This window comes from Salminus brasiliensis, chromosome 6, assembly GCF_030463535.1.
Source record: "Salminus brasiliensis chromosome 6, fSalBra1.hap2, whole genome shotgun sequence".
NCBI lineage: Eukaryota > Metazoa > Chordata > Actinopteri > Characiformes > Bryconidae > Salminus > Salminus brasiliensis.
Genome location: NC_132883.1, coordinates 38,957,391 through 38,983,568, shown reverse-complemented (window position 1 = coordinate 38,983,568; position 26,178 = coordinate 38,957,391). Strand labels below are relative to the sequence as shown.

The window sequence follows — 26,178 nt, the reverse complement described above, 5'->3', positions numbered from 1 at the left end:
CTCACATTTGGAGACTTCAAAACAGGTTGTAATATTAGCTTAATAACAGTTCTAAGAATATTTAAAATGTAATTTAAAACAAAAACACACATCGCACCTATACAACTATATTGTACAAAATACTAAATTATACAGTACAATGATCATATAATAGAGCAGTTATTTTACTATTATTTATTATAGTCAAGATGTTTTTCTTGGCTTAGACTACCCCAGGGGTGGAGAACATAAGGTCTGTATAAGCAGGAGCACGTTTTTTATAGAATATTAGGGTATTATAGCAACACAATTTACATTTTATACACATTTACACACATGCAAGCATACATCAGTAGCTTACTGCAAATAGTCCTGTGTTCTCCCCTGCATTTGTTCTAGTAGCCTTGTAAAAACTAGAGGAAGGGTCATACAGCTCTCTTGTCTCTGCCTTATAGATTAGTGTCTCCTCATCTATTTCTGGCTAGTTTAACTGTGTTTTGACTAAAGACAGCTGGCCTGACTACAGTTTGTGTTAAGGTGGAACATCAGTGTGATGCCAAGCAATGCATCAAATATAGAAACAGGGCATCTATAAAAAATGGGACAATGCATCATTCTGCATTGCATTGTGCTGAATTATACTGAGCTGCATCTCATCTGTATCCCACGGTGCTGTTCATACACAGCTTCATTAAATATAACAAGAGCATTCTGGATGTTATTGCTTGCTCATGTCAATTGCAGTTAGGACATGGTGTGATTTAATAATATCAAGACTAACTCCACGGCGATCTGAATTAAACTCTAAATGTATGATTGCAGTGCATCCAACAATAAAGGCAGTGTTGGACCCATTTTGTGTAGTAATGTAAAACACAGAAAATGTGGACCTGCACTTATAATATAGTATAATCTTTCTGTCAAATGGAAGTGTTTTCTTGATGTGGCCAAGAGAACGTGGTCATGCATTTACTCATTATCCTTTTTCATAGTGTACTATGTTTAAATATCTACTTCCATGACCATTGTAAGGCAACATTGCCAAACACTGCAATTTAATATTAGAGTGCAATATGTGAAATCTCATGTCTTAAACGTTCCCCTTTAATATTCAGCTGTGGTATTATCACCCATGTAGCGCTCGCAGAGTGTACATGTGAGTTATGACTCTCAGGGGCTGCATCACCCCCTCTCTTGATTAAGAGAGTGAGATGTATTAGCATAAAAGACGCTGCAACGTTTACGCAGCGCAATGAATGTCTTACTCACCTTGTCAAACCAGCAAGCGCAATGATTTACACTCTGCTGCAAAGGCAGGCTACTCAGTCAATAACTGGCAAGCATTATGTGTGGCTTTAAAACCACTAGGAAAACAGAATATGCACTTCAAGTCTATTCTTGGGAAAGAAGCAGAGAAGAACAGTAGCAGTGCCTTTGCTCAGCGTTTCTGTTGTTTTTGGAGTGGAATTGTGCTAAGTCTTCTTGCATCGATTACTTGATGCTATAAATACCAAGTTGACCTTGATATCTTGAGTGTCTTGTTTCTGTAAATATGAGAAACAGCATTGATATGTTACTAAGAATACGTAGTATGTGTTTGTTAACTCGTTCTTTAGCTTTCATGTATTTTGTCATACAATATAAAACTGCAGGTTCAGTAGTCATGTGTTCATAATTGTTGTGTGCTATGTACTAAAATACACTCTTTGCATCTAGGAATGATGATATTAATATAGTTATTAGAGAAGTTTCTGCAGTAAATGAAATACTAAGAGGCGTCTCTATCACCTTCTTTCTCCTGTAGGAAACTATTACGGGACCCCTCGACCAGTCCACATCGGTCCAGAGAGTCCCCCGATCACCTACCAGGAGCATCGCAACCTGCTGAGGAAGTTCCGTACGCGCAGCAAGTCCCTTAGTAACCTGGAGAAAGCAGCTGAGGAAGGCTACAACAGTGAGGAAGACTCCGGTCTCTCAGGTAGGGAGAGGAGGGTGAAGAAGAACGTGAACAATACCAGGGTACTGAAACCGATATTTTTCAGTGGTAGGTTACAAATGCTATAATTATTCATATTAATGTTACTCTATCACTAATACACTTGTGCATGTAGTATTGTTAGTGGGAAAAGCCAGAAATAGTCCTGCTTACGTTTATGCTTTTGTAGCAGCATTTCAGAAGGTAAATCAAGTATTCCTGTGTCTTCCATATGACCTAATTTCATAATGATACCAATGGTACACATGAGACATATTAAAGGGCCCATGTTTTATGCTGAAACTCCCTTTTTAAAATATCAGCGTTTGGTGTAACGTGTAAACACTGTTACCATTTTTAAATATTCACATCCCAGTCAGTACAGTCCACATATGGGTGCTAAGCTGCAAAATAGCCTGCACTTTTTCTAGCTGCTTTTTCATTCTAGAGCAGTTATTCCCCGCCTATTCAAGCAGAGGTTATAAGGAGTATTTCAGCATGGACTGTTTTTTAAGGCACAATACAGAGCAGCCCATCAGAACAGAGCTCATTTACATATATCAGTATTAGATCAGTCTTAAAAGCGCAGTAAGAAAAACAACATGTTTAAATAAAGAAAAGAATTGCAGTTTAAAAAATGATTATGGCTGTGTTTGGTGTCAAAAAAAAAAACAAATGTAGAATATGGGTCCTTTAATTAATCAACAGAAATGCTAGCAATGCAGTTACAGTGGAAATGTTCAATGTGAGATCATGCAACTGCATTGTCTGTGAAAGAACATCGGTAAATTGTCAATCATGTCTAGGAGACTGTATCAGCATAGTAATACAATAATACAATCTATTAATGGCCACAGAACTATCCATGGTCCTGAACTCTAGATGAAAATGACACTTGTGTTTGTTTGTGTGTGTGTGTGTTTAGAGTATGTGTCCTGGGAGCATGCTAATTAGTTTAGCATTGGGGGGCAGGTTGCAGCTGTTCTGGTCCCAGCTGGGGATGCTTATGGTTTAAATTGATAAAGCTGGAGAATATATTATACAGCTGGGCCATATATATGCTACACTCTTCATATATGAGACATTGAACAGATGTTAAAAAGCATTATTGTAATCATTTAACAGTTTGTGAAGGATTATTTCCCTCATAGTAGACCCTTAGTCTTAACCTTTAACCTTTTAAATTCCAATTCATTTTATGTGTATTTAGCATTATTAACATATACTCCTCAATAGCAAACCTATTTTTGGTTTGGAAATGGTGTAACATGTATAAACAACCATTATAATGTAAAATAATTCAAATAACTTGGACTTAATAACAGTATCCGATCATCTATAACTCAATGGGGAGAGAGAGAATGGGGAGAGTGCTATCGTAAATAAAATGATTAAAAAAACATTCAGAAACAAACTGTGATGTTTTGTAATAATTCCGGAGATACTGAGCTGTTTTATTATACAACTTTTAATGCATTATTCCACTTAGTGTTCCTTTGCACTGAGTCAGTTTAAATGGGGTATGGCTATGTCTGCACTCCATGGACACAGTGAAGTTCCCCCTTGACCCACAACAGAGTGGAGTGCTAACATTATTGGATGCTCATTTACATTTTCTGCTTTATTTTCTGTTGGAAAAAAACATATTTACTCTTAAATCAGTAAATATGCTGACTTGCGCTGTTGAAGAGTGTACAAAAAGCAAAGCCACATATCTTAGTCTTAACACACATCATTTAAAGACTTTAAAAGAGATTTGAAAAAGTCACTGGCTGCTATTAATAACCGTTAGATGTTAGTCTTCAAAAAATATCAAGCATAATGATTTCCAGAAAGATTTAAAGCTTGAGCCTTTTGAACTAGCATCATCTAAGCATTCATGCTTCTGACAGAAACATTACTTCTACAGATGAAGTGGGCTGTGTGTACTGAAGTAATACTGCTGAAAATGTGTTAGCTCCTGGTAGGAACGTAACAGTATTATATAGCATATTGTATTTAAACACGTTGTGTTATGATTTGCATTTTAGCTTAAGGATAACACGAGCTTGTGACTTGAGTGTTACATTGAATGTTAAATTCAGTTTAATTCAGAATTTTGTTTTTGTTTATCATTACACCCCTAGTCCTACCAAATGTAATACTTGTATACCAAAAGGTTGTCTCAGTTATGTGAAAGTTATCTCATATATACCTCATAGACAAAATGCAGCTTCCAGATTCACACAGCTCATCAGCACCATGTAAGCATAAACATACACAAAGTATAAGCAACTCTGCTTTTAATCCACAGAGGCTCCAGCTCAGCTCCATCTTAATCTGCTTTAGTCAGAAATATCATCTAGATTTCTCTCTCTTTTTGTTCTACTCAAACAGTTTACCAGCAGGTTCAATAGTTGCAGGTCTGCTCTATATGTCTAAATATTTTTGGACACATCTTCTAATGAATGCATTCAGATACCAAGTTGCACCAAATTGCTGACACAGATATGCAACATCTTATCTTGTCCTTGAGTAGAACTGCCAACATAATGTGACTCTCTTCAGCAGATAAACCTATGAAACCTATTGGCACCATGCCTAATGTCAGCCGTGGGCTAGAGAGATATAAAACCCCCAGCATTGAGCTGTGGGGCAGCGGAACTGTGTTCTTGGGAATGATGATGCTCCATTCAGTACTTTTGGGATGAGTTGAGGAGTTGGGAATGAGGTATAATGGTGATCAGCTTACTTCCTGATCTCACTAACACTTTTGTTGCTGCTATGAATTCAAATCCTCCCTGCTCCAAAATCTAATAGAAAGCCTTTTCTGCTGGTCAGTAGAAACAGTTACTTCAACCGAAGCATTTTTAATATCCTTGAATTTGGAAGAAAGTGTACACAGTAAGTAAGTGGGTGTGTATTATTGACTGGATCTCCATGGAATTTATGCTTCATTCGCACACAAAAGTAAAGAACACAGACTTTATGCATAAACAACCTAAAACGGGCTTCTGTAGATAGAATGGAGGTGTATCTGTTCAGATGGAAAACATAAAATGCTTCAGAAACACATCTGCAGAGGGTTGGCCTTCTCTCCTATACTGTCCAGCATAAACTCCTGTTAAAATGGTATGGTTTATGACTTTAGTGTCTTCCAATTTCCACTGTGGTTGCACTCCCCGCTGCCATTTCTGTTTTCATTATTGGGAGCTAACAATTCTTGCTTATTTCTGCTTGGATGTAAACGATAGCTGTTTGTTTTTAAAGCTCTGGAATGATGCAGCATTTTCTGCCGTTAAAGGACATGACTCTCCCCCCTTTAAGTAAGCAGTAAGCCAGTATGCAGGTCAGTTGTCTTATACAGTACTATATAGTGTAATTTAAATCCAGTTTGTAAATAACTTGTCATGGCTTGGCCCTCGTCCATGTCTCCTGGCTAGAAAAATGGACTATAGATGTTTCTTTGTGGAAGAACTTGGATTTATGGTTGCATGGGAAAAGCAAGTGCAGGTGTATTGCATGCCACCCTGGAATCAGAACAGTGTTGTATCTTCCAAACTGGCGCTTTCTAATCTGCTATATTATCATTAACTGGTGTGTGATCCTGCAATAAAGGCACCAGAATTCTGCTACGTAACTCTACCTCTCCCTTTTGTAGTCTTAATAATGAGACTAGCTACTGGAATGAAAGCTGTTCAGCTGGATACAGAATCATGTTCTATTACAATAGATATATTTATTGCTACAAAAGACAACATGTCTGTTTCTAAAAGACAACATGTTATAGATCAAGGCAAAAACCAGCAACAAGGCAGATAATAGAGTAATGTTTTTTCTCTTGCCCAATCCACGGTTATTCTGTTGCTTTTAGGGACTCCCTTATTGCTTTAACATGTGTTAAGGGCTTTAGTAAATCCTCAGTGAATTTGGCTCTTTGCTGCCGGACATAAGTGGATGTCACTTCAGTCTGCAATCCACTAAAACTGTCCATTCAACTCTTTCATAAGTTCACTTTAGTTTTGTTGGTCTGTGCACTTTTGCTGCACTGGCCCTGTTTGTCTCGTGGGAAGTGGCACGGATGTCACAAAAGCATCGATCAAACTGTGCTTTTGCAGCCAATCACCAGAGTGGGCTTACGTAGTGATCTGTCTCTATGGATTAGATATGCTTTCCCCTCAGTCAGAATGCAGGGGCAGAATGCTGACCTCGCTTAGATGTAGATATTGACACATTACTGATTTCCGTTGGACTCTGGATGAAGGCATTGAACTTCTGCGTACAAGACAGAGATCAGGTTCTGCTGTTAGGTAGGACGGGTCTTCTGCTTGTAACAGCATCAAAAACACACAAATATGGAGATATACTAACTGTCTTTAAGCGTTTGATTCATAAGTATCACAAGGCCCAGACAGCAGTGGATTTATTAAAAACGCTGTGTTGTTGCTTTCATCTTAAATAAGGGTACTGCTTTCATCAGAAACATCAGAAACAGTGCATAGAAATTCTGCAATATACCAGTTGGTCTCTTCTGAGCACTTCTCATTTGCTGTCTTTGAGGAAATTACTGTCAGTGATCAAAACTAGGCATCTGGATGCAAACTAGCTCATTTTAATTGCTTATAGATCAGCTTTGTATTGTGAGATCTCTGCTCAACACAAGGACGTACAATTTTTTGTTTGGTGAATAAAATGTATTTTTCTGAACCAAACTAAGTATATAATTATAATTCTGTAGAAACAGACATACATATCCTCCAAAATAAATAAATAGCCCAGGTCCTAATCCTAACTGTAGCTACCACACCATGTGGAAGACGATTTCCGGTCTGGTTGACTATGCTGCGCTACACCAATAAGAGTCTTTGGGCAAGACTCCTAACACTATATTGGCCCACCTCTGTAATACAAGGTACACGGTTAGTTGCCCTGCATAAGAGTGTCTGTTAAATGCTGTGAGTGTAAATGAATGTACTGTAGTGGCTCAATTGAGTTTCACCCTTTATCTGGAGGGGGCTTAAAAAGGGGAGTTCTTATTTTCACCTCACTTGGGTGTGTAAGGGAGAGCAGTTGTGTGGCAAAGAGTAGTTATGTAAAAAGAGTTTGTTAAATTGTAACAATAGTGTAAAACGATTTATGAAGTACCATCAACAAGAGATGTTTCTCATATTTGAAGAACGATTTAAGTATAAGAACCTCTGAAGAAGTCAATGAAGGGTGCACAGCTTCAACACTACCTGCCGTCCTTCTTATACTTGTAATACCATTATGTGTCCTACATTATGTGTCATTCAAATGTATTTATACATTAATTTTTTAATAGATTTTGTCTTAACAAATCAAAATCAAACTCTACATGAGCAAACCAATGGCAACAGTGGCAAGAAAATACACCCTTAAAGAGTAGAGTAAGAATAAACCCTAGGAGGAGCCACCCTCCTCTGGTCAACCAAACAGCAAAACATCACATTTAGAACTTATAATTTATAAAATCTTACTTGTACTAAATTTAACTATAGGTTGACAATGTGATCTGGAAAACACAACTAGGTACCTGATTTGAGAGCATGAAGATATTTGATCAAGTTCTTTTACCTGTAGTGTTCCCAGTTATTTCAAATTCGTCTTTCCTTTTCCTGATGTTGGTGTTATAGGCGGCTCGGGAGGTGCTAGCAGTGTCCCCGCCCCCACATTATCCCCGAGCCAATCCCGTGACTCCAGTGGAGGGGACGGCAGTGCCTTGGACAATGGGATTGGGCCTGGCAGAGGGCGACGGGGGGCGGGGTTTGAAACCTGGGAGATGAACTACAGTGACTCAGGGGAACCATACTATACGGAGTAAGTCACCTGTTCATGAACATATAGTGTTTGTAATGTTTATATTCTTCAAAATGCTGATAAAGGTTTGAGTGTTTGATTGCACTTTATTTTATTCATTATTATTTCAACAGAATAATAATAAATAAGCTTTAATTATATTTTTTGATTTAAATAAAAGAGCACTGTTCAGTGAATGTATACAGTGTGTAAGCGATTGTGTTTTAGATCAATAACAGTCTTGAAGGGACTCTGGGTTGCTTTGCTTTTTCCCAAGCCGACACTGACATCTTGTGTTGTCATGTTGTTTTGCAGTCATCAGCCCAAACCGGCGTCCTGGCACAGACGCCGCACATTGAGCAGAGAGACGGTTTGCATGACTGAATGTAAGAGCTTAGATTACTCTCTCTTACCACATAACCACATATGTCTATTCTGCTCATGTTGGCAAAGAATATGAATAATAGACAGTTGCACTCAAAATGATTCAACCCCATTGCAAAATAGGTTTTCATTCGTCTGCAATAAACCAATCAAACAAGAACATAAATAGCTAAACACAAATAACATAAGTGATTTCAAATGCCACTTTTAATGACTACTGCAGTCTCAGAATTATTCAACCCCTTCATGACAAGCGTCTTTTGTACTTAGGAGAGCTTACTTTTGATGTTATTGGTAGCATTCCTGAGGAGTCCAAGCCCATTCCTTATGGGCAATAGCGTCCAGTTCATTAATGTTCTTGTATTCTGGTCTTCCTTTAATTTTTTTCTACAACTGGGTTCAAGTCAGGCGACTGTAATGACCACTCCAGAATCTTCCAAGACTTGGGATAATAGTTCTGTTGGAAGGTCCAACTTCAGCATCAGTTTCCTCACATACCACTAATCCAGTAGTACCCTAACAGAGAAAACAAAATTATTTGGGCATGTTTGGATCAGCAATGTGTCTGAAGGAGGAAGAATAAAGCATAGGCTGAGAAGAACATCTTATCTATAGTAACGCATGCTGGTGTAATGGTGCTACATGTACTGCATAAAATATATTATATTTTGAATAACAAACAGTACTTTCATTTAATGAAGAGGCGTTGTACAATAATACAATAATAGCAGGTGTATGACAGTACATACAGGAGATGGAGATGTATTCTCCTGTACATTATATTGAACATTAGAGGGCGCTGTAATACATACATTGCCATATTTGTCTTGGTGGGAGTCTGATTTCAGGCTTATAATGGCCTTAGAATGCTTTTTGTCACTCCGGTAGTGCATTAGTTGAAACAGTTACTGCAGAGAAATACAGCACAATGCATACATTTACTCCTTTTCATCTGTCCATTCCTTAGCTCTTTCTTAGTCTTTTTCTTTGGATTCTCGTCTCTTCTTGTCTCCATCTTCTTCTTCCATGTTTTCCTTGTATTTTTGCCTCACCTACTACACTAGTTAACTTTTTTTCTAAAACAGTTTCCTTGTATCACGGTTTTGTAATTCTTTGCAGTATTCCACTCCACAGTCTGGTCATTTCTAGTTCACACTGACTAGTTGGGACTAGCTTGTGAAGCTCCCCTGCATCCTTACAAGCTGCACTTAAAGCAACATTATTGGACACCTAAATACGCTTGGAGAAGAAAACTAACTGTTCTGTCACATCAGCTAACAGACACTTGCACTGACTAGCAACTGGGGGGAGAGGGAGACTAAATAGAGCTGGGCCAATTATGTTCCCATGGGACTGACACTTTGACCGCTGTGCCACCTCCAAGCCCCTCCATGCAACACTAGTAAATTAGTAAGTAAGTAAGTAAGTAAATTTTTTCTTGTTCTTTATTTTTCTTTCTGATTTTCAGTGGGAGAGTTCACGGATCAGCCAGAGGAGTTAAGAGGGTACTCAATCCACACTCGGCTGTGTAAGGGTCCTCGTGGGTTTGGCTTCAACATCGTAGGGGGCAGCAGACCCAGTGAATTCCTACAGGTCTACAGCATTACACCTGGAGGACCGCACACTCTCAACTCAGGTTATTAACCCAATCAAAGATTTATCAGCTGTAGCATTGCAGGCACTGATTGAGTAGTTTGATTTGCTTCAAAATTCAGAAAGCTTTTTTTTAACTACTAAAAAAAGGAGAGATTAATTAAAAGCAATAATAACATATTATTTAAGTATTAAAACATGTGATGTGTAAAAATCAGCCTGCATTATTTTGTATTATTATGACTAAAAGTCATTTTTGGACATTAGTACCTGTAATAATGAAATGACTCATAAAAACGTTTTATATATTTTACAGTATAGTTTACAATTATAAATTTAGTATCTTAGCCACAGAATTAGAGTCATTCTACAAAAACAAAACAATCAGTTGCCTGCAGATTGGTCTGAATGCTGGTGTTGCTGCTGTTAGACAAGAGACAGCAGTGTGGTTCAGTCTGCTAAAGGGTCACATGTAACAGCCAGAGGAGGGACAGCACTGGAGTACAGAGCTTTATGGCTGTCCACTAATGTTAGCTTTTATCACACACACATAGACACACACATACCAGAAGAGTGTAGGTTCTGTAATCTTGGTAAATTATTGTGAAAAATAACCAAAGCAATCTTTTGGAGGATATACTAATATATTAATACTATCTTCAATCTATTAATACTCTGTACTTCTGCTATATCTATGCGGAATAAAAGGTGACATAAGGCTGTGTAAAACACTGCATTTGCACGTGCTGTTGACCATGGTGGACTTTCTCTCTTTCCCACACTGGATTGTATGACCCTGTTCTCTCAATGTCTCCCTGTCTCAATCTCTCCCTAATCCTAATGGCCTGCACACTGTAATCCAGCGATGTTAGGGAACTCTCTCTCCCACACTCTCTCCCCATTTCCTGCCCTTTCTCTCTTCCGTCTCTCATGGCATTCATTTGTGAATATGAACACGGGTCATTTGTAATCCATTCTTTTCATCCACAGTGAAAATCCAGGCTTTTGGTCCCTCTGGAGCAAGTGTATTTTGACAACAGCTTTGTTTAAGGATTGTGAAACAAGAGCTTAGTGGGAAGCCATAATGAGTGATACCATGAAGGTGCTAATAGGCATAGTGTCTCATCAGCTATTCACATTAATAGGCAGTCCAACCAATTGTAATGACACCAATTCTCAAAGTGGGACGATATGGCCCTATACGCAGTACCAGTATTTCTGTTTCTACATACCAGCACTTAACCAGAAATGATATTTAACAATAGAAAAATCTATTTTTTTTTAATAAGTAGATTGAAATCATTCAAATTGCAGTTCCCAGGAAAGGTTTAGCTCTAAGTGGAATAAAGAGAGGTTGGAAAAAGGTTATATAAACATTAGTAAAAACCTTTTTGAGCTTATGAAGCTTGAGGAAAAAAATTATTCTAGCTTTTTTTTTTGTCTCTTCCTCTAGCGGATATCCTGGTCTACATCGGTGACTCTTGTGTGCTGGGCACTTCTCACAAGGAGGTGGTGGAGTTGCTGAAGTCTATCCCTGTGGGTCACAGTGTGGATGTGGTGGTCCAGAGGGGCTATCCAATGCTCTACAATCCAGATGGGTGCCCCAAACAACGGCGTCCTGGGCTACTGGATACTCGGGACACCTCTTTAAAACCTCCACCTCCACCTCCACCCACCACCACCCAGCCACAGCCCCAGGCCCCACTACCAAATCAAGCACTGCTCAACTTTAACGGGATAATGTCCAGTCCTGAGGGGAGGTATTCTCGAGCACTTGGAGGAAGGGCGTCCAGGTTGAGTCTGGATGCCAACGGCAACTCGTCACATTTTTCTCCACCACCAAGAACCCCAACTTATTACGATTACTCCAACGGGAGTGAGAGTGGCTTCCTGAGGCCGCCTCGATCCGCAAGGGGCATCAGAAGGCTTCAGAGCGCAGACCTGGCAAGCCAGAGTGACAGTGAGGTTGTGTCAGCAATAGGATCACACAGGTAACATTATTAGGGCTACTGAAAAGTTCCCATTTTACCTTTATTGTGTATTGGGAAGATGAATGCACCACTAATTAATTATTTAATGTTTGTTACTGAATTTTTTTTCACAATCACTTCACCCAGCATCTCAAATATCTACTTAAATAGTAAGCCATAGTGAATCCATAGTATTAATCAATTAATTGATTATCTGCTACCTTTGGACAAAATCCAAAATATGCAATTAATGCTATTCAGTCCAATAATTTCAGCTGTAATGAGAGATGTGGCTTTTGAGGCAGTTGGACAACTTGAAGAAGAGAAAATAAAAGGGAAAATAGACACAAATTATTGATTTTTAAAGATTCATGCACACTAACATTTCAAATCGGCTAATTAAATTGTGGTAGCACTTTATCCGCTTGACTAGTCATAAGCATGGATGAAAGCAAAAAAGTCTTAATGTGTAGAATAACTCATTCATTCATATATGTGCTATTTATATTGTATCTTGTAGTTTTTTTAATTGGAAATCAGTGCAGTTACCCAATGTAGTGTGCATTAGGGGTGTAATGAATTTGTCTTTCTTCTTCACTACCCTCTCAGGGCCTCACTCATCCGAAACCACAACAATAACTCCCTTTGCCCCCCATCGCCTTTACGTCTTTACTCCACCAAGTCCTCCGAAAGTGACCTCTCTTCTTATGCCCCAACCCCGCCCACCTCTCGTTCACCCATCCGTCACACAGAGACCGGCTCTGCACTCATCTCCTCCTCCCCGGAGGGAGGGCGGCGATACTCACAGTTCCGGAAGCCCCAGCGCCCTCTACTCACCCCTCCAACCAGTGCCCACTCAGATGGCCCGTATTTCACCTTCAACAGCGGCGCCAGTGCCAGCAGCGGCAGCCCTGGCAGCAGCATCCCATCGCCAGGGGCAACGAGTGGTGGTGGTAGGACTGGGGGCAGGACTGGGGGTAAAGAGCTGGTGCCGGTCGCCCTGGCCAAGTGTGAGGAAGGCAGAGGGATGGGGTTCAGCATGATGGCGGGCGGGCATGGAGGCAGGATGGCGATGGTGAAGAGAGTCTGGGATCGGCAGCAGTGTAACGGCCTCCAACCTGGAGATGTAATTACGAAGATCAATGGAGCTGACGTACAAAGCCTCAGCTTAACTCAGGTACAGGATTGAAATGGCTCAACCGTAAAAATAGTTATGAGCATAAATTTTAATAATAATTCAAAGTGTAACTTTGTGCTGAATATCTTAACTTGAATGGAGGTACAGTGGGCAGTAAGTAATATTTATTTTAAACACTTTTGTCACATAGTAATTATGAAAATTAATTACTAGTGGTGTAATATGGCAGAGTTGTAACTCCCTCGTCTATGGTTTACATTTAAATTTATTTGATTTGCATTTTAAAATTGCAAAAGCGTGCACCTTTTGCTGTTAGGCTTTTGCTGTTAGGTACAAAATGACAAAAATATTCATAACAATTGCTTTATCAAATTTCAACAATGATAAAATACCTCCTATTTTACTTGCACACTTTCAAGTACTTAGATTAAAATTATTAAGTTTACACTTTCAACAAAATTCGTCCCCATGTTTCCCGCAAAAAATCTGTAATAATTGATCTAAAATTGCAATATGCAGCCTCATCCATCCCATCAATAACTGCAGGTTCTGAAGTTTCCATTTGGCTGGTACTGACATGAAGTACAAAATAAATTGCTGAATGTTGTTCTAGGTGCAGCGGATTCTGCAAGAACACACTAACATGGGAGAGGTCATTCTGCTGGTTCAAAGAGGAGGCAAGTGACATTTCACTATATGTCCAAATGTTTGTGGACACCAATTCTAAGTAATGCATTCAGTTCATTTAAATTGCACCCATTGCTGACACAGATGTGCAAGTGCACACACACACTTGTCTAGTCCCAGTAGAGAAGTATTGCCAATAAAATTGATGACTGTAGAGCATATAAACATGAACCTATTGGCACTATGTCTAATGCCTGGCGTAGTCTAAAGGTTTTTTTTATTTATTTAAAAAACAGCATTAAGCTATGAAGCAGTAGAACTGGATGGTGCTCCATCCAGTACTTTTGTGGTGAGTTGGGGAGTTGGGGATGAGGTGGGGTGATAAGCATCCAACATCCTGACCCCACTTATGCTCTTGTTGCTGAATGCAATCACATTCTCGCAGCAATGCTAGAGAGTCTTTTGTCCATATAGTGTATATCCCATTTTAAAATGAATCTTGCACAAATTAATAAGAATCTGTTGTTTTTTGATTACTTGTGTTCATGTTTTACACTGTTTCTGTGTCAAAAATTTCTTCAGGCTCTTTACATTCTCCCATCACATCAAATTCTACACGTGAACACCAGTCCAACTCCATGCCACCACGTCCTGCCTCTGCCTCACAAGTTCGTCTTACTGACAGTCCACCTCTGCCACGGAGTTCCCTGACCCCACCTCCACAAACTCTGGTGCGATCGTCACTGGTCCAGAGCACCAGCTTCTTAGACTCAATTCCTGTCACTCTGACGCTGGAGCCACGTGACTGGATGAGTTCTGAGGACGGTGGGACTGCCCTCAACCCCAGAGTAAGGACAGAAGAGAAGGTTCAGCCTCCTGCACCACGCGGGTTTGAGGTGGAGCTAAAGAGAAGGCCAGGAGAAGGATTCGGATTTGTTATTGCGTCACAGGATGTGGAGAATGGGAGAGGTGAGTGTCTCTATAAGTAGTATTAACACATTCTTTCTTAAGCACTGTCATTTTCGTTATTCATTTAATATATTGTGTTGGTGGGAAGTAAAAAGTTTTTTAGTCAGTGGCTTCCAGATCATTGCTATGCATCAAAAGAGAGAGTAAATGATCACAAATGTTTTATACTGGGTATGTTGGATAATTTTCACTGGTCAAGAACATAGAACTCATAGAACTCCAGCTTAAAACCTTTGGCACGCAGGTGAAAATTATGAAATAATTTGTAAAGCTCCTTAAAAAACTAAGCTCTGTGGCCTGTTTTACTATAACGTTTGTGAACTTGCTGACACCTGCTGGTGTGGTAGTGCACTGTATTTTGCCCTCAGGTTCGAGGCTTGTGTAATCCGTCTCTGGGCACAGTTACAGCGAGATATTAGATCTGAGGTATTAGACAGATTGGAGGCAGACTTGATTAACTTTGATTTAGTCTTTGGCCAGTTTAGTGAGCAGAGACTGAGACCTCTGTGAAGCCCTTAAATGTGTACCCCTAAGATGTGAATTAGGAAAAACTCACCTTGAAAAGCGAATTGTTTAGAAGTGTATCTAACAGCACTGGGCCTTGCTAGCGACTACAAATACTTCCATGAGACTTTGGATTTCATCCACTGCACTGCCTGGTCGACCTGTTTACAACCTCTTTGGTCAGAGACATGGAGTAAAATCCAGAGGTGACAACAGCATGTTGACTAGAAAAAAAATGGAATGGACAGATTTCTCTTATATCATGTATATGTTAGTTATGTTGACATGATCACAAAACTACATGAACTTTGCTAAATGATAGTGACTCAGCGATTTTAATGCTAATGCCTGCACACACACACACACACACACACACACACTCTACTGGCCTCCCACTCCCCCCTTACCTAAGCCCATGATGACCTAATTTTGCGCAGTGCTCCTTTGATTTTTAACGAGGCCATGGCACCCTTAAGTGCTTAGGCTTCTAAAAAAAATGTCCCCAGCGTCAAAGTGCTTGCTGGGGGTGTTCCTGTAGTGAGATGTTCCTGCTTGAATTTGAGCGATGGACACCAGATTGGATTAAAGACGCCTGGCTGAGCTAAAGTACAAAAACAGCATGATTTCACCAGTGTAAATTTATCACCTGTGGAGTCCACTGGGGTCCCGGGTATTTACACTGTGTAATCTGTAGCATGTCCATGAATAATTCAGTTTTAAGCAAAACAAAGTTGCATATTTAGAAATAGCATATTTCCACATTAATTAGAATGGAGAGTACAAATGAATACTGTATGCATACAGTCATTTACCACAGTCAATAACATCTATGGCACTTAGCTGACGCTCTGGATAAGAGGGGCCAATGTAGTGTGAGGAATCTTGTCCAAGGTGTTGTTATTGGTGTAGCAAACAAATCCCAGTCTTTCACATGATGTGGTAGCTCAAGGGCAACACCAGTGTGTTTCCCTGCACTTAATAAAAAGAACAGAAAACCTGTAGATTTCTGTCTTACTTATACTGCAAGATACACAGTCTGCGGCACTATTACCACCCCTCAGAAAACTAAATGTGATTCACATCTTCCTCAAAATATTAATGCAAAAGTGGTATGTACATGAATAGTGTATTCTTTTTAAAAAACATGTGAGACAAAATGATTGACACCCCTATAGAATGTCAGCTTGCCTCTCCCAAAAGGCAAGAACTTGGTCATGGGTAGACCTTATGAGTATGACAGTGACCCCAAACATACATTAAAATCCTACATTAAAATCCATAAATACAAAATCCATACATTAAAATTTTTGCCAATAGCCCTCTTATTCTCTAGACCTAAACCCAGTGTGGGTAACCTTTGGTGGGTATTAAGGATAGTCCACAAGCGAAGACCCCACACTAGCAAGAAACTAGAAATTATCTATACACAGTTAGAAATTGCATTAAAAGCACACATTCAGTGAGTGTGATGCTTTTGTGTAAAGGTAAAGGTCTTTCTCAGGTGACTGAGTGCAGAATGCATTCAAACTGTCATCAAGAGGGGTCACTGAATGGTTTGATGTATGGCTGGCACAGTCATTTCATCTAAGTTTTATACAAACATGAGCAAAGATTATGTGGACGCCTGCGTATGTGTTTATCTGTGAATATTTTGACACAAGGAGGCAGTGGGGAACCCTGTATCCAGTCATTCATCGGGACATCGCTCTGACACATGCTACTTATGTAAACATTGTTGCAGACCAGGAATATCCCCTAATGACAAAGGTATTCGCTGATGGCAATGGCCTTTTTCAGCAGTGTTCTGTCTCATTGCACACATTGTTGGGGAATAATCTTGGGACCTTGTTGAGGAGTTGAAGGTGTTGCCCTGTATTGTCACACCTTGTTAGACAGGATGTCTTTGAAGGACGAGGGTTTACATATGGCACTAAGTGGACCTATTGACTTGATGTTTCCCTGCCTCACTTCACATCTAACATTCATGTAAACTGTACATTAACTGAAGCACAAGCCACACATTCAAAGTCAGACTTTGATTTGGAGAGAAAGGACATATTAGCCAAAATAGCACCAAAGTAGTCTGCAGCAGATTAGAGCTTTAGCATGTTTTAGCCTACAGCTAATTATGCATATCTTATTAATTTAGTCTGATTAGTCTTCGGTGTCCCTTTCCTCCAATCTCTCTCTGTCTTCCTCTCTTTCTTTCTTGCTTTCCAGACACAGAGACTCTAAATGAGTTGCAGCACTGCCGTAGAGGACAGGATGGTTACCAGATTTAATAAAATACCATGGTGCACTGTCAGTCAAAATGAATTTCTAGGATACATGCCATACTCTAAGGTATAGCAACGGGGCTCTCTCTCTAATACTTGATCTGCCAACAAGACAATGCAAGATACCATACTGCACATCAAGCGATGGAGTGGGTGGAGGAGAGAAGAAGTTCAGGTGACATCTTTGTCAACACAGTCATCAGATTTAGATCTGAATTGGCTATGCATAATAATTACCTGTGATGCAAGGTCACACATCATGTCCTTCAGCTCTCTGGAATGCGACACTAACGTTCACTTTTATCTCTGCTGAAGATCAGTCACATTCTTTTTTATTTTAAGCTGTGCTATATCTAGCATTTTCCCTAGTGTTTATATAAACATTACCAATGTGGTTTCCAACCAGAAGAACACATCTCAACACACATCACCCAGTTCAGTATGCTAAAGTGGGTCTGGTCTATAGCAAAGGAGACAGATTGCTGCTCTTATGTACAAGCTTGTCCATTTTGCATTCTACCACAGTAATTCTTAAACTGGTCCTCAGGGACCCCCAGATGGTCCACATTTCCAGTACATAGTGATAAAGCAAATATGTGAACCAGCTGGAGATCTTTGATCTTCTCATGTACTAGACCTATTAGTGTGTACTTTACACTCCTACAAATAGAGGTGCTACAAAGGGTTCTTTGAGCAAGTCCATCGAATTTGTGTTTACATGTGTTTGATTCCACAAAGAAGCATTTTGTAAAAAAGATGAACATGTGTAGATTCTTTACATTGCTGAAGAACATTTACATCTACCTTTGTAAATCCTTTCAAAGGTTTTTCACACACACCTTTTATAAAAAAAAAAGGGTTGTTTATGGAACCAAAAAATGTATTTGAGTTTAGCATTCCCAGCAAAGATTAAATCTTTCCAAGTTGTGTTCAAAGTAGGTATGTGTGGCATGTGAAAGAGAACAAAATGGTGATTTGTATACTAAGTATTGCAATATCCAACTGTTGGCCCCAATTGTTGGCCCTACTACTACTTTTGTACTGGATCTAATCACTAAACTATTGGATTATTGGATATTAGTTCTGTCTAACATTAGGCTCACATTTGTTTTATTCATTTTTGAACTACATCTATAATGTAAATAACTAGCAGTTCTTCACTCTGTTGTGGACATGCAGCATGATTCACAGGCAAGTAAACATGCCTCTTTGTCCTGGTGGGTAGAACATTGGGTGGTCTACTTAATTTTGTTTTATTTTTTCTGCCACTTGCACTTGTATTGACACCTGCTGGAATGTGAGGAAAATTATGCCTAATTACAAATAGTGTTCTGACTTAACACTATTTGGTAATGCTGACTTAAAAACTACCCCCACCCTTAATGCTGAATCTGCACACCCAGGCAAATGCTAAAATGTATTGCTCACATTGCAGCATGGCTGTAGTATCTGTAGTGTCTGCTTTAATCCTAAAATCATGCGCACCACACACACATAATAAAGAGGTAAGGAGGGATCATGGCTCTTATGCGCCCCCCACTGCAATTTAATTTGTTCTGTTGGCATAACCAGCATGAATCGACAGCGCCAAAGCCAGATTACACTTGTAGGTACATCCTCTCTTATCCTCTCATCTGCATCCTGCATCGCTTTATACACATCCAGCTATACACATCTAACCCATCACCCTCTCTATCTCTCTCGTTCCATCTAGTACATTCCATGTGTCCAGCTTCTGTCCGTCTCTCTCTCTCTCTCTCTCTTTCTATCTCTCCCTCCTTTTCAGTCTGTCTCTTTTTCCCTTCTCTCTGTTTATTCCCACCACCCCCCCTCCCTCGCTCTGCAGTGGTTTTTAACATTCTATTTCCTTCCCCTCTCTCTCACCCTCATTCGCTCGCTCCTCCCCATCAGTCCTTCTCTCCACCTCACTGTCTTTACTCCCTCCTTCTTTCTGTCCGTCTGCTTTTCGCCCTCCCTCTCTCTCACTCTCTCCCTCCCTCCTCCCTCCCTCTCTTTCTCTCTCTCACTCATTTGCTCTCAGATGCCTAAGATAAAAATGAGTGCGCTACCCTGAGCAGCTCTCTCGGCACGAGAGAGGAAAGCATGCTTTCTTTTTTTTTGTTTTTTTTGTTTTTTTTTTGTTTACTTGTTTGCTCTTGCACACGCTGCGCTCATTCTCTCACGTTGGCCGGCATTTTACATGTGACTGCTCTCACATGCTTTGGGATTTAGGAGGAGTGTGATCCAGCATCAGGACCTTGTCTCCACACGCATGCACACACACACATATATACACCCTGAGCCATGCTGGAGAGACTGCAGTCAGCCCTGAAAAGTGTGAAGGATTCTAAACGTAACTATATTTCTTCTCTTTTTAAATTTTTCTTTCCCTGCTTCCATCTGTCTTTCTGCCAGTGTCCGAGCAGCCGTAGTCGCTGTGATTTCCCAGTAGACTGAGTCCGGTGATGCTGTAGGTTCAGAGCAGCCTGCCGTAGCAACATGCAGCAGTACTTTACAGCAAGTGCAGCTTCTTAAATGTGTGTTCTGCTGAGTTGCTTTGTGTAAGGACATACATTTAAGTGATAATATGCTTAATGGGTTTTATCTTATATGTGAATTAAGCAAGATTACTCTTGATCTTGGACTTATTTTTAAGTGTGTATATGGCTGTAGACAGCTATTGATGCATTGCGCAGTGTTTTATTTGAATGGGTAGCAATTACTGCTTTAATGTTGTCATCTGTATGTGTGGGATTGTTCCTGTGAAGCCACATGGGAAAAAATATACCCAAAACTTTATGAAATATATAATCTGTCACACACAAAGGAACACAAGCCAGCACACACTCGGATCTCCTAAGGCCTTTTACGGGGATTCCCTCCTCTGTTCCAGCAGAAATCCCACTGCATTCACTGCCTCAGCGTGTTGACTGCGCTACAGTTGAATCAATATCAACCTCACACAAGCAGTGCTACAGCTGTTAAGTAATACTAGAATACTAAATTCCTTCATGAATGCAGTTGGACTATATTAAGGGTTTCATTCCAAAATGCATTACACACCACTGCCATGATATTTATTTTCAATCATATACGCCATTGTGAAGGAGTGGGCTATATATGCAGTGCCTTCTTTTTTAGATACATTTACATGTTTTACATGCATCCATCTGCTGTTACTTTTCTCGAACCCTTGTTTATACAAAATTGTCATGAAAATATACTCTATGCATATACACCATTTCGGAGTGCCGCTTATTACGTATAGTTAGCATGTAAATATACTAGTTGTATAAACACTGGTGAGCCAAAGCGTTACAATCTGTTCCTATATATGTTCCAATCTGTTCCTAATATGCTGTTGGTCCTTTGCGTGCCACCAAAACAGCTTTGACCCAATGAGGCATGGACATTGCAAGACCTCTGGAGGTGCTCTGTGATATCTGGCTCAAAGACATTAGCAGCAGATTCTTTAAATGGACTGTTATTGACCACAGGCTGTTGGTTCGATACCTGCTAAGCTTGGGCCCTTGAGCAAGGCCTTAAAACTCTCTGCTTCAGAGGTGCCATAGCATGACTAAACCTGGACTCTGACCAACCTACTCTATGAACACAGAGAAATATAGCAATTCATATACACTGATGAGTATTATATTTATTATCTTGTACAACAGTGAATGTCAAGTTCTAGGATATACACCATATGGACAAAGGTATTGGGACACAGCTCTTAATTATTGAATTCAGGACTAACGTCCATCCCACTATATGGACAAAAGTAGACCTTTCCAACATCCTATTCAAAATCCATAGGCATTATCATGGACCAGAACAGCATCTGTGAGGTCAGACACTGACATTGGAGGAGGGGGCCTGGCTCAAAATCTTTATTCTAGTTCATCCCAAAGTTGCTTGATGTGCAGGCCAGTCAATTTCCTCCACACCAAACTCACCCAACCATGCCTTTATGGACCTTGCTTTGTGAACTGAAGCACTGTCATTTTGGAATAGACAATGGCTTTCCCCAAACTGTTTCCACAAAGTTGGAAGGATACAGTTGTCCAAAATATCTTGGCTGCAGTTATGGAGTCAGCAAAGCGTTGGTGACTATGGTCACTATGGTCCTCAACACTCTGCAACCCTGCTTTGTGGGGGGACTTTGTGGTCTTCCACTGTGTGGCCGAGTCGCTGTGGTTCCTAAACGCATCCACTTTTCAATAGTTCCACTCACAGTTGATGGAATATATTGGAGGGAAGAAATTTCACCAGCTGACTTGTTGCAACAATGGTATCGTCTTACAGAACCACACTGAAATTAAGAGAGCTCGACCCATTCTTTCACAAATGTTTGTAAAGGCAGACTGTATGGCTTTTTTGTTTAGGTGCTTGATTTTATACACCTATGAAAATTAGACTGAATAAAACATCTGAATTCAATGATTAAGAGCTGTGTCCCAATACCTTCATATATGTCTGTATAGTGCATATCCCAGACCTTGACATGCACTGTTGTTACAAGATAATCAATGTAATGTTCATCTGTGTATATGAATTGCCATATTTCAGGCACTGTGTTTTGCTTGTATTTGTCAGATAGAGCAGGATTTTTTTAATACATTTTCTGTTCATTGCAAAGCTGTGAAGTATAACTCTCTTGAAACTCATATTTTCTAAGGCACTGCAATCCTGCACTCTGTCTCTAAAAGACTAAGCTGCAGGAAAGGAATTTGTGCTTGGTGCTGTCATGGTTAATGTCCCCGACAGCTTTAGTTTGTGCTTTTGGTACTGGCTTTAAAAAGCATGAGCTCCCTTTATGGGTCAGTGTATGTTAGGCCCTGAGACAGCACACTGCAGTGTGCATACGCGTGTGTGTGTCTTGGGATGTAAATGTCTGTGCTTCTGACATCTAAAATAAATTGATTCATTGTATAAACACCACTAGTTGCTGTAGTGAATATATGTGGAACCTTAATCAGAAACATCTATAATAATAGCAGTGCTTTTTACTAACTGACAACAGTAGGCTAAAAACCGGTTCATACCTAGTGTGGATACCGATATGGCGCACACACTGTAGCTCCTGACCAAACTACATATCTTGATGTTCATACCTAGTAGGACTGTGAAAACCGCTAATTTACACTCATTCTCTGCCTGAGAGCAGCCAGTGAGTGATGAAACCATGACCACTGTGAAGAGCGGTAACATGAGGCATACACACAGCTTGTGCAGCCAATAGAATAGGACTCTCAGGAGCATGGAGCACCTATTGGTACCATGCCTAATGCCAGGCATAGGCTATGGGTATAAAACTCCCCAGAACATTTTGAAAACCAAAAATAAGTCCAAATATGGAAACCAAATAGCAAAATCAGCCCTTTTTCAGCCCAATTCCATTGTTTTTGTAATGTCACAAAAAACACACGTTTACACGCCATATATCCACACTTATTCTGCCTTGTGCAATTCAGCTCTGCCTACTTGGATTGAAGTTACAAAGTTAGAGTGTATTTTTATCACTTTTTAAAAAAGGCACTGTAACGGGCTTTTTCATTCTAAGGGGTCTGTATGGAAATGAACTGCAGCTGTTCATAAACAGTACATAAACACTACTGTGGCGATGGTTATGGCAGTTTGTGTTTGAGTTGCAGTCCAGGTGGCTATGGAATACTAGTGCTAGTGCAGTCACTGCAGTAAAAAGTCGTATTCAGACCAGTGGTTTATATAGCACTGCTCGGCAGTGGGTAGTGCAAATAGGTCTCTCTCACGCACCTTGTCTCCCTCACTCCCTCTCCCCATTTCGCCTATATTTTAGTATGCAGTATGTGGGTTTTTAAACCCGCCGTTGTTACTAGATTGTGCTAGCTTGTGTGTTTCAGCTGTGGGGCAGTTTTATTGTGATGAAGAAGATGATGATGGTGGCGAGATGGGGGAGGAGGACTGTAACAGCTACTGAATTTTAATCACCACTGGCACTGTTAATCAGGCTCTGATGCAAACAGCTGTGTGTGTGTTTGTGTGTGTGTATGTCTTGTGCTTTCCACATGCTTCAGCTTAAATTCGTGGCACTTGAAGGTAGCCCAGTGTATCGAGGCTAAGGCAAGTAATTATGTTTGTGTGTGTGTTCTTATGTGTGTGAGTGAGGTCCATCAGTAAGGCTTAACATGTAAAGCTTAACAAATAAATATTACAATATTACAAATATATATATATAAAAGAACAAATGAAATGAAAAAGAACTCCTGCATAAATATGCTGGAATCTGTTTTGTGTGATCAGACCAAGATGGCATCATTCCATTAGCAGTCCAGTCTCCTGAGTGGAACAGATTCATAAAACATATCACCAGATTTACAGAGACGCTAAAAGCAAAAAGTGATGTGCAACACATTTCCTTATTTATAAATGAAGATTACTGATGTGTTTTGCTGCTTTCGTCAAATATGGCTCTCACTAGTTTCCTTCGTTTGCGTGTGAAGAATTTGAAACACAGCACCACTCCACTAAAAATACCACCTGAACCTTGTACCACCTGATTTATTAATATTCTCATGAAAGGGGACCAGCCATGTTGTCCAAAACCCTTGATTAACTAAATAAATATAAAAAAAAATGTCAGTTTTATTGTAACTGGGTATGGGCAGTATAACAAACCATCATATTTTTATGCTTGAAGACATTTTTACTCTACACAACATTTATCAAAATATTTTGACACTGATTTACTAGCAGATTTTAAAAAATGCTATCAAAAAGTCTTAGTAAATTGTTTTTGAATAAAAAAAAACTGTTATGATTACTGTTATGATTCACTCAGTGTTTCAGAATGAAGTGCAAGATCTTGACGTTTTTCAAACCAAGAATAGTCAAAAACCAGTCCAGTGTTGGCATTGAAATCAAAATACAAAAATGAGAGGGCAGAACATTCAAAATACAAGACAATTCTCAGAGAAGCATATTGCTTATCACAATAACTAAATGTATTACAATAATGATATATTTTCATCATATTGCCCACCTCTGCTTTGGATCTGCTTACGGCTACTGATATGCCATCAATGTAGAAAATACACCTTAACCTGTGATTAAAGACGAAAGTTTTGCCGTCTGTACCACACTACTTGTGGTTTCATTGGGATATAATTAATCAGTAACAATCTCTTATCACTTTGCCAACAAATAATATACTATACAATCAGACCCTTTTATGAGCTTGTGAAAAAGTATGTTCATGTGTTCATTGTCTGTTAGTGACAGTCTGTAGTCCAGCTTTGAATCAAACCCAAACACTGTTAACTCTAAAGCACTGTCCAGATTTTCTGATGGTGTTGCGTATGGCAGCTGTAGTGAAGCTATCCAAGGAGACATGCTGAGTGTATTGTTTAGGACGGAGCAGAGGACAGCGCGTGAGTTTCAACGTCAGCTCGGCTTTATAGACGGATGAGTTTGCATTCTGTATGTGTGTGCTGTTTACCACGTTTGATGGCTTACATAACGACCTCTCGGACACAGAGAGAGAGAGGAGTAAGAGATATGTGACATGGAGACAACGCAGAGAGAATTGTCAGTGAGGCTTAAAAAAGCAAGAGGACAGACAGGTGTCAGGAAAGGAAAGCAGAGAATTAGAGGGATGAATGTGAGGGTCGTAAAAGGATGAGAGGGGCACACAGGGAAGGCAGAGAAATCTAAAGAGGACAAGAGGAAGAAGACTAGAGGACAGATGGGGAGAGAAATGAGAGAGAAAAAAAAGTTTGAAGAGATTGCGTTTGGCTGTGAGTGAGTGGTTGTGTTGGCTTTCTTGTATTAACCTGAATGTAGTGTCGCAACGCAGCAATGGATGAACAAAGGCAAAGGATAATGGGTCTGTTTTTGAAAAAAGAAACATGGAAAGAGGCTAGATAGAGAGGAAGACTGAGATAGGGAGACATACATCTGAACAAATAAACACACACAGAGACGTCACCTGTGTTTTACAGCAATAGAGCTCATGTGCTTCCTGGGGCAGTAACAGTGTGAGTCATGCTTCTCTCTTGCAGCATTGTTAGAAAAGTAATGATTTCAGTGGCAGGCAAGATTACAGCCAACTGCTGCATCTCTCTGCTTCTATCTGTGTCTCTCTTTCTTTTCTCTCTCTCTACCTCTCTCTTCCTTCGAGATATTGATTATTTGAAAAGAGACTTTGCTGATTGCAATAAGTAAAGTGAATAATTTCGCTGTCACGCAAAAAGCTCCAAAAAAAAACAAAATCTCCAAAATGACAACCTACAAGAGAAGGAAAAATCCTTCTTAACTTTCAATGAAAGTCAAAATAAAAAGATTTAATTCAGAGTCATTGTGGAGCATTTTGTCCATAAAGATTTGGACAGGATGTATACAACGTCTTAGATTCACATTATGTCAAAAAGTGCAATAGGCAAAAATGGTGATACAAGGTTTTTGTGCGACAGCGATGGTATACTGATGGTGATGGTGCTGTTTTTTTTCATATAGAAATCAAAACAAGAAATGATTAAGTAAGGATTGCAAGTGAATGTTCTCAAAACAAGACGCTTGGCAAAATGAAATTCATAGTGAAGTAGCAAGGCAGAAACAGCTGCTGACTAAAGCATTATTCGGGCGGTATTAGTTTTATACGGGGAGGTGGGGTAATGAAAATTTACCACAGGACACCTGTAATGTTTTTATACTGAGATCTCAGTATAAATGTCAGGGCTGGGAGTGGCTACTTGATTTACACTTTGCCTTCACATCGAAAAAGTGCAGAGGTTTATTGCTCACAATTAGAAAATATACTCAAACATTTAGTTGAATCTTGAGTTAATTTACCTTAATTGTGACCAATTTATTAGGAAGACCTATACACCTACTCATTCATCAGGCAAAACAGTTTGATACTATCTAAACCCTGTCATCAGGAGGTTGCAAGTTCGAATCCCTTCGACATTGCAGCCAATAATTGAGGCAATA

The 26,178-nt window shown here is 39.7% G+C and overlaps 1 protein-coding gene across 1 annotated transcript in view; it reads left to right on the top strand.

Moving 5' to 3' along the window:
- Window positions 1-26,178, top strand: part of magixb (MAGI family member, X-linked b) — a 74,458-nt gene that overhangs the window by 35,530 nt on the left and 12,750 nt on the right. The window contains exons 5-12 of the mRNA XM_072682341.1: window positions 1,784-1,957; window positions 7,588-7,771; window positions 8,066-8,136; window positions 9,603-9,770; window positions 11,181-11,718; window positions 12,307-12,874; window positions 13,449-13,512; window positions 14,045-14,431. Coding sequence (XP_072538442.1) covers window positions 1,784-1,957; window positions 7,588-7,771; window positions 8,066-8,136; window positions 9,603-9,770; window positions 11,181-11,718; window positions 12,307-12,874; window positions 13,449-13,512; window positions 14,045-14,431 — 2,154 coding nt within the window. The remainder of the gene's footprint in view (window positions 1-1,783; window positions 1,958-7,587; window positions 7,772-8,065; window positions 8,137-9,602; window positions 9,771-11,180; window positions 11,719-12,306; window positions 12,875-13,448; window positions 13,513-14,044; window positions 14,432-26,178) is intronic.